This window comes from Rhinolophus sinicus, chromosome 2 (assembly GCF_057876585.1).
Source record: "Rhinolophus sinicus isolate RSI-liver-muscle chromosome 2, RSI-T2T, whole genome shotgun sequence".
Lineage (NCBI taxonomy): Eukaryota > Metazoa > Chordata > Mammalia > Chiroptera > Rhinolophidae > Rhinolophus > Rhinolophus sinicus.
The window spans coordinates 117,021,170-117,033,567 of record NC_142502.1 but is presented as its reverse complement, the minus strand read 5'-3'; the positions used below and the strand labels follow the sequence as shown (position 1 = coordinate 117,033,567).

General features: G+C 47.7%; 1 protein-coding gene across 2 annotated transcripts in view; it reads left to right on the top strand.

Annotated features, from left to right (window-relative positions):
* Positions 1-12,398, top strand: part of UXS1 (UDP-glucuronate decarboxylase 1) — a 100,590-nt gene that overhangs the window by 62,374 nt on the left and 25,818 nt on the right. For both annotated transcript variants that reach the window (XM_019714002.3, XM_019714001.3), the window contains exons 7-9: positions 1,754-1,858; positions 4,897-4,956; positions 7,703-7,824. In XM_019714002.3, the coding sequence (XP_019569561.1) occupies positions 1,754-1,858; positions 4,897-4,956; positions 7,703-7,824 (287 nt within the window). The remainder of the gene's footprint in view (positions 1-1,753; positions 1,859-4,896; positions 4,957-7,702; positions 7,825-12,398) is intronic.

The window sequence follows — 12,398 nt, the reverse complement described above, 5'->3', positions numbered from 1 at the left end:
CCTCCAACTTCATTCTTTTTCAAAATTGTTTTGGCTATTCAGGGTTCTTGAGATTCCATATGAAATTTAAGATGATTTTTTTTTTCTGTTTCTGAAAAAAAAAAAAAAAAATGCTGTTGGGATTTTGATAGGGATGGCATGGCCTGAGTGTTATTTTTTGAAATAGGAAGACCTTTTTTTAAAAAAAAACACCTCAGAAGCTTGCTGGAAAGGTCTTGGGAAGCAAAGCCTCACAGATACCCAGAAGATGGGATGTGTAGTCTCTCACATGTTCTTACCTCCCTCAACATACGGTACTGGTGTCAGAAAAATACAGTTGCTGGGTTAGTCTATGAACCTGTGCCATACCTAGAATCCCTTTCCACAGATAACATCTCTGGAAACCATCCAGGCCCCCTCCCCCTGGTCTTGGTGGCAGTCCCCCAGACACCCTCAGGCTCGAAAGGCTGATGATTAGGGCAAATTAAGTGGAGACCAGGCTCACAGCCTACAATACCATGCTCTCATGTGGAGCCACTTGACTGTGGATGAGAACGTGTCATGTGACCCTTACTCCTGATGGTGAGCATGTCAGGAAACAGCCCCAGATCTTGGAAGGCACTACAGTGATGCCCACGCCTTCCTGGAGATGACAGGAGATTTTCAGGAGGACAGGTGTTGCATCGGTGTGGGTGGGGAGCTTGGGCATTTTTTGGTGGGGCTGTTTCCTTAGAAAGCTCTATTGGAGAATTCATGATGGGCACTGTATCTGTGAGTCGGCCTGTTTTGCCTGTCATCTGTGAAACCTAATGTGCTGTTGCCTCAGCAGAGCCCTGGTGCCTTGTTGGGAAGCATGTGGGAGGCCAGGGCAAGGCAGGAGGGGCAGGTCGTGGAGGGGTCCCTGCAGGTGCCCTTGCATGGAGCCGGAGATAAGCAAGGGGGGATTGCTGTGGCAGCAGCATCTCAGGTACCCGGTTCCTCGGCTCTCCTGTGAAGGTGGTTGTGTGTCCTTCCAACTGTAGCTAAAGTGGGATGCAGTGAGTGGCATGGCACGGCACAGACTGCCTGGAGGATGGCTTTCCTCCTACATGCTTGGTCACCACTGCCCTTTCCCAGGGAATGTTCCCGAGGGCCTCTCTGCTACGTGGCAAGTGTTACCTGACCCTGGCCAGTAAGGGTCGTGGGTGGGGATGTTAAAGTGAATGCGGTGCACCAGGGGCTGTGTTTCTGGAATCCCAACTGTTTTTGCCAGTCAGGACTTTAAAAACCACCCGCTCTGTCCTGTCAGGGTCTGGTTTTATGTGTACAAGAGACTTAAAAACAAAGTGAAAGACTGTTTTCTGCCATACTTTTGTGCCTTTGTTTTTATGCCAGATTTGTTTTACAAATTAGAAACATTGTTTCCTTTAGATCTTCATGCTTAATTCTGTGTCTGAAACAATCAGTCTTCCTTCTTATTTGAATGCTTTATCTGGGACAGAGTTTCTCTGAAAACAATCAACTCAGTAATCAGATGGACCGTAATCAGAGGAGACCGGCCCAAATAACTGGCCCAGCACGTGGTTTTGTTCGGATAATTAAACTTTCCCGTTTTGTTTAAACTTATTCTAATTGCAAATGTAAATTAGTCTCTATGAAGAATATTAAAATAACAACCAAAAATTCAGTGAAAGATACATGAGCACCTTTATTATACAGTCTGAAATCTTAGGTGTTCAGAATTTTTTTAGTGTTTTTCTTGGAAATAACATTCGTTTCATTTTGTCTCCTTTAGTTGACCAGATATACCACCTGGCCTCTCCAGCCTCCCCTCCCAACTACATGTATAACCCCATCAAGACACTAAAGACGAACACGATCGGGACGTTAAACATGCTGGGTAAGTTGCCCTTTCCTGATTTTGCAGCTGTTGTTGGGAATATTATAGATAACTCCAATACAGGTAATTGACTATGCTATGAGAGTTTGATCCTGGTCTTTGCACCCCTCTCTCAACCCCACCTGGGCCATTTCAGTGTGACTTTGTCATCAGAATCTGTCATGGGGGAGACATTCATAACCATTCTGTGCTGCCTCAGGTCAACCCCCCGGGATGGTCCCCTGTGCTTCCGAGTGATGACCCAGCCTTCCTCCACCTCCCATCTGACCTGCGACATGCCTGCTTCCCTGCAGGAGGTGGTGCTGGTGTCTCTACTCCAAGATTGGGTTGGAGTGGACGGCACACCTGTGCTCACACACGCGGCTTTCAGGAGCTCTCCTGGAAGGAGTGAGATGAGAGCTGTCCTTACAGGGTTGTAGGACGCTGGCTCCAGCCAGAACTGCAGGATTCACCATACAGGTGAAAAACGAGAGTGAGCACCGTTAAAGGTGGCCACACATGTGTATTCACAAATGCTGTGGATTCTATGCGTGTATCCGTGCTTGAAATTAGAGCATGCTTAAGCTCGGCACAGGTTTCAAAAACTAGAGGTTTTGATTCGTTGCAAAGTGGAAGAAAGAAACCACTTTTTAAAATGTCAAGTAAAAAATGGATTTAATTATAGGAACATTTAAAACAGGTCCTATAAATGGATTTGGGAAAGACAGCACTACATTTTAATTTGAGCAGAGCATCCAACAAGGGTCTGAAAAGGCATCTGGAGATTGGTTTTCAAGTCTCTTAGACTAAACATTTTGGGGACTCAAGCTTTGCATGAAGGGAAATGATCCATTCTTACGTTCTAGCAAGGGCATTTGTCCTCTTGTGTTACGACACCAGCCCTGGTCACCAGGTGGGGGAGAGCACCCCCTGCTTCTGCTTTGAGATACGGTGTGTTGGAGGCTGCCCCCCATTCTTGTCCCTGCAAGCTCCTTTCCCCTTCTTCATACTATTTCTCTGCCTCCCCAGACCCGTCCTTCATACCAGAACCAGACACAATAGAGGAAAAGCCACCAAGCATGTGATGTTTAAAAAGATATTCATTCTACTGGTTTAGGCACTGCAGTCACTGTGCCCAAGGCGAGCACGTGCGCACACACACACTGTCCTGTTCACTGTGAGATAAGGGTTATTCCCAGGCTTTTCTGCCAGGGAACTTGGCGTCTCAGGGGAGACAGTGTAAGCGCACAGCATCAGTGATACTGTGTGGGAAGGGAGAGGTTCCAAAAGAGGCGTCAGTGAAGTGCTGGTAGAGTTCAAGGTGCAGGTGACTCTTGGCCTTGGGCTTGAACCATGAGTGAGCTTGGACCTGGAGGTCTTGAAGGAATGGCAATGGGTCTTCTGGGAAGTACATGGACGGAAGCTGAAGAGAAACAGTTGCTAGGCCAGAAAGAGACCTAAAGGGGACTTTGCATTCCGCGCTGAGAGGAACTGACGTTAGCCGTTTTGCACTTGAGACAAGATGCACTGAAGGTTACCTGGCTCCTTCCTGGTAGGGCCCTTCCTCTCTGTGGCTTCACCGACCCCACCCCACCCCACTCCCTGGTCCTGTGCTTGGCTCTTCGTGGGGAGACATATGTGTCCAGTGTCTGCACAAACACCTGGGCACTCTCACAGCACCGGTGTGTGCCCGGGTTTGCTCCCTGCTTAAGGAACTGTTCTGTGACCTGCGCGCATCCGTCGTAATGTCCTGGTTGTGAACTGAACTGTAGTTTTGCAGGTTTTTGCCGTGGGGGGAAACTGGGTGAAGGGTACATGGGATCTGTCTGTGTTACTTCTTTCAGCTGCATTTGAATCCACTATTACCTCAAATTAAAGCTGTAATGGAGAAAAGACCTTGGGATTATTCATTTTGAAGGGGCAGCCATTGTCTCTGAGTGACGTGGAGTGGGAATCCGAGCCTGTGGTGTGGGAGCCTCTAAATCCCGTGTCAGCCTGCATCCCTCTGTCATTGTCGTCCTCGGCACGTCATCTCCAGGGCTTTACCTGTCAGCTGCTCTCTTCTCTCGTTCTTGATGTGCGTCTCCATGGCTCTCTAGGTGCTTCTACACTCATATCGCGGGTCACCTCATGCCAGAACCCTTCTGTGTGGCCCGACCTCCCCCAGAGGCCACACAGAAGGTGGTGTGTGCACGCCTCCCCTCTCCCTCTTCGGGCCCCTGTGCTGTGCAGCTGCTGTGGCTGTGTCGCCCTCGGAGTCTGTGTCTGGGCACCGAGGCTCCCAGGTGGAGTATGTTTGGGAGGTTCTGGGTTAAGTGAAGGGTTGTGGGGTTATTTTGTGCAGGGATTCCCAGAGCCTCTGTACATCAGGACCCTGCAATGGTTTGGAGGAGGACGTTCCACACTCACGTGGCCACCACAGTCATGATGTTGTACATTCTGCACGAGAAGGTTAAATGTAGGAAACGGTTCAGAGCAGGACAGACAGAGAAATGTGGCAAGTGGCCTTGGAGAAAGGACTGTTTAAGCTCACCCTGGAAGGAGGCAGGAGGGCAGGGTGGAAGTGCCCAGACGGGACTGGGTTGGGCACAGTTGGAAGGTGCTACGGAGCAAGCACGCTGAGGAAGCGGCAGGTGGAACATTTTGGAGGAGAAAGTGGGAATTAAGGTGCAAAGGGCCTTGCCTTCTGCCAACCAGGGTGAAGCTACCTGAAAAAATGCTGGGTGATATGTTGGGGCAAAGGAATCTTGGGGAAACTCCTCAAATCACCTTATCAAACCAACAGATTCGGCATTTGGCCCTGCATACAATCATAAGTATCCAACTAATTACTGTGCTTCTGAGGGTCCATTTGTGTTTTTCTTACTATTTTTCTTGTTATTTTGTTTTTATTTAAGTAAGAAGTGCAATAAGAGTGGATAATTGTAAATGCATGGATAATCAGATACCATTATCACCAAGCATGCTTAAGTTGGCCCCCAAAATATGCATGTGCACATGTGTTTTCTTTGTTTCTCTGAAGCTGACCGTTTCTCTTATCATGTCTCTGCCTCCTGTAGGACTGGCAAAGCGAGTTGGCGCTCGTCTGCTCCTGGCCTCCACCTCAGAGGTGTACGGAGGTGAGTGGGGGGGCTTCCACGGGGGATGCTCACCCCGGCCCCCTGGACCATTTGCATCCTGTCTTAGGTTTAGGAGGAATCGACACTGAGTCCAGGATTCCATTTCTGAGCAGGCCCAGCCTGCTCTTCCGTTTCGGTGCAGGATAGCCAAGAGGCTTCCCGGTCCCGGCCCAGCCGGCTGTGGTCCCGAGGCTCCCTCCGTGGAGTGGGGCGAGCCTGGTTTTTTCCTGCTGAAGCAACAACCCTCAGAGGACTGTATCCCGTCACCTTGCCCATAAGGGCCTGCCATTCACGATCCCACAGAAGTCTTTTTGCCATTCTGCTCTGAAAGGACCCTGGAGATCAGATGCATTAGGGGTTTTTTCCAGTTTAGCTGGTGCGTGTTATTCTTTAGTGTAAGCAATGTGTGCTGTGAGCCTGACCCACCAAGAACTCAGGGACTGGCCTTTGAAGCTTGCTTGGTGAAAAGCCTTCTGCTGGTGCCTCAGTGCTGCGTAATGGTTTCTGGAAGAATCTTAACTGGACTGTGCCAGATGTTTCAAGGGCATGTTCTGCCAACCTGCAGCTCTACCACCCTCCCCAGGCCCGTAACGGAAGCGAGTGCCAGGGGCGGCGTGAGGGTGACATTTTCAGTTCACGTGGATTTCCATTCAGCCTCAAACCAACTAGGTGCAGGGTTTTGAAGCCCTGCTGAGTGGATGCAGCAGAAGCCAGACTCTGCCATGAAGGAGTTTATCTCCTTCCCAGTATTGTCAAGGACGGGAGAAATGGACCTGGAAGGGCCGAAGGGAAGAGTTGCATTTTGGGTTGTTGTTTTTTAAAGTTAGGAAACCAAATGAAAAAAAATCATAGAAACAGAAATTCCACTGCATGCAGTTAATGTTCTTTATCACCCCTACAAAAAGACGGAGCGTTGCCCACTTCCTAGGAGGTTAAAGGGGAAGTATCCACCTTCCCCCTTCGCCCTGCTGCTTCAGGAGTAGGTGGTTGAGTGGACTCACGCATTCTCCCCGTGCTCTTCTATCCTTATTAGGACCGTACAGGAACTTGGCAAGTGCCCCTTTGGCTTTGGGTGATTCCACTTTGCTTCCTCCAGTGGGCTTCATGTGTCACAAAAGGTGGGATGTCATTACAGTCCAAAGGGCTGAATCTTTAAATGCCTCAACTATAAAGGTGCTCGTGTTCTGTCCAGGAGAGCACAGTGGCCTCCCTTCCACAGCTGCCCTCTTTCCTCCCATCTCATTTATCATCTGTGCATTTGACAGGAGCTTGTGTTCTTCAGGGTCTTAAATAATCTGAGGGCCTGACTCCTGGGGACACCCCCCGCCCTGTGCCCTGCTTGGGTGTCTCATAGCGACTGGCTTTGTGTGGAACACATGCTTGGTCTGAAAAGTGGCGAATGATTAAAAATCAGTTTTGACTCTGGCCCTTGACATTGCAATAGCAAAGTGATTCTTTTCACTTTTTATTTTTTCCAAAGTGATTTTTGTGAGGGAACTTTTTTCAAGCTGCGTCCTGAACCTTAGTCATCCTGGGCATTTTAGACCAGACGGTGCCAGTCGAGGGGCAGATGGGTGTGTCCAGCCTTCTCGTTCTGTCATTGGCCAAATGAGTGACCGTCTTCTTTGGAGTCTGGCTTGCCCAGCTCTTGTCAGAAGTCCCCAGGAAAGGTCTGATGTCAATCATCTGTCCCATCTATGTGAATTTGAGTCATTGGTTTTCTTCTCTCAAAGAATATTTGCCTTAGATATTTTTCCTTACTGTGCAGTAAAAATGTGCCCTTAGAAAAATTTTAAAGCTCAGCAGCACACAGAGAGGTCTGAGTCTGCTGTGCTTGTGCTGTGCTCTGGAGGAGGTGCTAGTCTCCTGTGTGTTCGTGTCCCCTCCCTGCACAGGTCCAATTGTACCCATAAGCCAAAGTCAAACTTCTGCTACAAGGGATGCAAAAAATGAATTTATAACATAGATTCCTTGTCGAGATTTCTGTACAAAGATTTACACATCTGATACCCTACTTGTATAAAATTCCTGGTGTACCAGATAAATTACGTATTAATTCACATTCCAAAAATATATTCGTGTTAAAGGATTTGTTACTCTTTCCCATTCCCCTGGTCCATCTTAAAGTGTGATGGAATTACACTTCGAAGAACAGGAATTGAGAAATAGAAAACGTGTGCTAACGGAACAAGCAGCCACTTGCCCGGCATGCTCCGTCCTCCCACCAACACTAGGCCAGGCTCCTGGGTGTCTCTTTTAGGTCCTCAGGTTTCTTCTGGTGATGACATGTGTGACAGTCATTTTCCACAGAGGTGCCCTTAAAATGTTATCCATGATGTCATGCTTTGCCTTAATTATATATTTTATAACTATAAAGTTGAACCATATATCTCTTCACATAGATTATATTTAATTTCAGCTTGAATAATAATCTAAAAGTAAAGAACAGTTTAAGGGAAAGAGGGGAGACTTAAAATTGAGAGCCTTTGATCTTTTAATTTTTGTTTCCTGTAAAATACTGGGTTGCTTAAAAGGGGAGATAAGAACACCACGTCCCATTGGAACTTAGAGAACGGCCTGTGAAACACTGCAGTTTCCTTTGTGACGTGGATCTCTGCATTAGTGAAGTTCATCTTGGTCTTTCCACAGCTCTCATTTGCATTATAAATACTCAGTGTTCATCATTCATGTGAACTTCAAACCAAGGAAAAAGGAAAACGTGGTCTCCTTCTTCTCCCCCTCGTAGATCCTGAAGTCCACCCTCAAAGTGAGGATTACTGGGGCCACGTGAACCCAATAGGCCCCCGAGCCTGTTATGATGAAGGGAAGCGTGTTGCGGAGACCATGTGCTATGCCTACATGAAGCAGGTATGATGGGAGCGGGCACGTAGGGCACAGACGCAGAGCATGCAGCACTCGCTATAAAGGAGCGGAATGCCGCAGTTACTGCAGGGGATGGGGACTGGGAAAGGAAGCCCAGGTTCCCACTATTATCAATTAAAGGCATTATCAACAGCTTTTCCCATTGTCTCCTTTGTTTAAACCTGGCTTCCGGGGGATACAGTCTTAGGTTTGGAAGACTGATCTCATGGCTAGGAACAGTCTGCTGCTTCATTGCCTAATTGCCCCCCCAGCGGTTAAGAAGTGCCCGTTTTCCCAAAGCCTCTAATAAATCAGTGGACTCTTTTTTAACTTCCAGTTATTTAATAGGTATAAAATGAATTTATTATTGCTTTCACTTGAACCTCTGTAGGAACTGTTGTTTTTATTTATTTACTATTATTTCCTGCTTTCTTAATTACTTGTGTTGCGCAGGGGACCTTTTCCCGTGGAGTTTCACGTCACACCCACGTGCTGTAGTAGAAAGAGCCCGTGGACTGAGAGGCGGCGGGTCTGGGTTCCCACCCTGGCTCTGCCGCCATGTCCTCAGAGAGGTGACCCGTTGGTCACTCATTTCTTGTCACTGATGTGGGGTTCAGCACAGTGTCCCGCCTGTCTCGGGGCTGTGCGGGAGCCGGAGACACCTCCAGATAGGGCTCCCGAAGGCCAGGCGAGGGCCTAGCTAGTGCATCCTTTCTCTGTGACCTGCCTGTTGTATGTGGCCCAGCGTTCGGAGATCCTTTATTAGAGGAAGGGACATGGGGACAGAGCAGACTGGTGACAGATGTGCAGTGGTCTGTGCTCTCAGACTTGAGAGGAATTGGTATATGTCCCTAGAAGCAGCGTTCTCAGGCCCCGGGTCCCCCCAGCAGGCGAACTCGGGCTTTAGACGGCTGTGGGCTTCATGCCAGGACAGAGGTACGTCTGGGTGCCTGGCTCTGCGTCACTTGCCTGGGCCAGGGAGTCCCGGAGCAAATTTTTTTAATGAAATACCAACATTATAGACCCATAAAATAACCTTGTGCTGATGTAGGTATCTAGTCTTTTTTGTCAATTTCTCAGCCAGAAGCAGAACTAATTGCTTTCTAAGCTACTGTGGGCAGTTGGCTTTTATTATCCATTTATTTTAAGAAACAATCATTTTTAGAAAGGACATAACTTTATCATTTTTGAGCCCAAAATATCTTGACCCCAAAGGTTAAGGTGGTCTCCCAGATACACAGCACAGCCTATATGTATGTTGGTACTTAAAGAAACTAAGCTGAGTGTATGAGGGGCGCGTAATTGCATTTCACTGCATAGTAAGTTTGCAGGGAGTTATGCCTCTCAACTGTTTTCTTTTGCTTTCAGTCTTATGTTTCTCAGTGAATTTTTATGTAGGTAAAGCTGGGCAGATAGGACATTTTTATTGAGCTTTTAATTTTTATTAAATGATTAACAGTGTAACTTAAGTGACAATTTTGTAAGTATACATGTTCGCTTCAGGTATGAGCTCATGGTAATTATACTAGTTACTAACAATGTAGCTAGCATTATTGAGCACTGACTGTATGCCCAGAACTGTAATATACACTTGGACACTTGCCAGGGTACGCGTTTTACACACATACCAGCCAGCACTGTCGTACATGTCATCCGGCTCGTGAGCTGAGGGATGTAGCTCCTAGGTAACGCTGGAACTGTCAGCATTTACAGTGCTGCTCACATAGGTCTCAGGAGATTGATGGCATTGGTGGCACTGCTCTGAAAACTGCACAGTAGTTTAGCCATTATAAGCCCCTTGTGTGGTCAGCTGGTCTCTGGCTGAGTGTCCCTGTCAGGAGGGATTTCCTTGTGAAGGACCGTCACTCACATGAAGGATGCCTCCACTAAAGAATGTCTGCCATGTGCTTCATGCACAGGAGGCCCCACCACATGATTGGTGAGTGGATGGAAAAGTCACGTCTGTGGTCCGGTTAATGCTCTGCCTGGGCTGGGCCGGCTTCTGTGAGGCTCAGCCTATGTTAGGGCTCCGTCTGTGTAACCTCCCCTCATTCCCACAGCCCTTTGGAGGTGGGTGTGGATAGTCCATTTTACAGATGGAAGCATGGGCTCTAAGACTTGTTTCTAGCTCCCCGGACTGTGAGCAGAGCTTGAACCCAGGACTGGTGGCCTGTAGAGTGAGCTCCTCCCCCTGTCCTGGCCATCCTGGTGGGCCACTGTGGGTCAGGAAGCTTGGCTGAGCTAGAGAAGGTGCAGCTCCAAGTCCTAGGACATCGGGCTCCTTGGAAGCACACACGGTCATGTGACAATGCTTAGGACAAGCAGTCTAGGTGGCATGGCTGTAGAATCACCATTGCTCCTTGGGGCTCATCAACGAGGGGCTGCACTGTGACATTGTCAGTTTCTAGTTCTAAATGTGCAACTTTTAGGACAAAAGTCAGAACTTTAAGTGTTACAACTTATGCTATCTAGAGATTAATGAATGAAAAAAAGAACCAGAAAGAAGGATGAACCTGGTGGAATAGTATGTCTTTGGCATGTTTTTAATTAATTATCTAATAACTTAAATTATTTTTTTATACATAATGACACATCTACTCCCAAGTATAAATTGTCATTTTATTTCTCCCACATGGTACATGGATATATTTTATTCTGAGTAAACCTAGTGTACAAGGATTGAGAATATAAACAGGATAAATAGAGGTAGGAATAATCTTTTTATAGATTTTCCCTTTTCCGAAGGATTCTCTTGTGAATTTCTCTTAATGAAACATGCTAATGTATTCAAAATAGAATTTGATTTCTCTAAAAAGTCTGTCACAAACACACACTTCAGAGACGTGAACGCAGAGACGCTGCCTTGAGTTTTCTTCCAAGGGATGGAATGAGATGCAAGTTGGGATCAAAGGGCATAGCATTTTTCACGAATACTTTGAACTTGTCAGAGAGGAATTAAATTGCAGCTGCTATGTGCACTTGGATGTGGTGGTTTTATAAATGTGGGGACTTCTCTGGTGTGCTGTGGCCAGTGCTTGGTGTGTGTTTGAGCTCACTGCCCTGAGTAAGGCTGACGCCCGGGGTCTGTGGCCCACCCACTGGGTGGGGTCTGCAAACAGGCCACCATTCATAAAACCACAGACTTTCAAAGCAGAAAGACAGAAACCTGAGAAATCCTCTAGTCCAGAGGCTGTGACAGTATGGCTTTGTTTTATTTTCTGGCATCAGAATACCTTTTAAAAAATTAAACAGTTTGTATGTATATTATATTTTAGTTAAAAAAAATACTCAGCAAGCAGCTAAAACAGGTCAAATGTTCGAGGGGTAAGATTCATACCCTAGGAGTCAAGACTCCCTGGCCTGGACCCACCCAGCTCTGCGGCTTGCTGGCTGGGGACCCACTTTCTACACCCACTTGCCCCACCTAGAAATTGGCAGAGCAACACTGTTCCCTCCTGGCCTTGCAGTGAGCATAGCCTGCTGGGTAGCCAACACCTGAGAACGATTGTTACAATACAACTAAAGCAGGGCTGTTGCGGAGATTGCGGAGTGGATCTTCCTTCTGTAATGGCCTCAGGCTTATCCCCAGGTAGGGAGCAGACCCCATCAAGATGCGTTTATGAGAGGCCATAGGGGACTTGCATGGTACAGCATGTGGGTCACCTGGCCCTGTTGCTTAAGGGATGTGCACGTACCTCTCAGGGGCACAGGGTTGGGCCTGCCAGTCCTGAGAGCACTTCCTGTTAGTTCTCTGTCCCGCCCCTACAGGTAAATACGCCCTGGTGCCTCCTTCAGCACAGGCTGTCCACAGGGGAGGGGTGATGGTCAGCACCTCCTGTCAGCACCCGCTCTCCCCGTGCTGTGCTGCTCTGTTGCATCCCTGGCACCTTCCATCAGTGAAGACACTGATCGTAATCGTACCGTGGCATTCAACAGCTTGAGAAAATACTCTCCAAGGAATGGTCACATTTTAAGAGCACTTTAGAAGGAGAGCCATTTAATCCCTGCAGGCAACGTTTCTATCCTTGGAATATGTGGGCAGGAGGAAGCTCTGCCCCTTCCTGTACTGCCCAATCACCCTCACCAGTCAGTCCAGAGCTGCCTCCCCAGGCCTTCACCCTCTTGGCTGCAGCAAATGGGGACAGGCATTGGGACGCCAGCTTACCCATCTGGCTTGTAATCATCCTGCAGCCTGGTCACTGTTACATCCAGAGCCCAGTCATGAAAATGGTCCTGGGTGCTGATTGGAAATGTTTCTGAGCTACTTTACATGGGGTCACCATTAGGCCAAGATTTGATGTAATCAGGGAACGAGGTCAAAGTTCAAGGGCAAATACCAAGATTAGAGCCATCATTTAGAGATAGACAGGAATGATGACTGTTTTCAAAGCAGTTTCATGTATTGTCTTTTAATTCCTGTGGTGGGTGCAGATGGATAGTATTGTCCCCATTCCAAAGATTAGGATATTAAATCTTAGAAAACTGAAGTGACTTCCCCAAAAACATGCAGCTAGTGAGTGACAGGACCTCGATGAGAGCCCACCAGGTATCCAACCCCCAGGCTTCCCCCAGTGTATTCT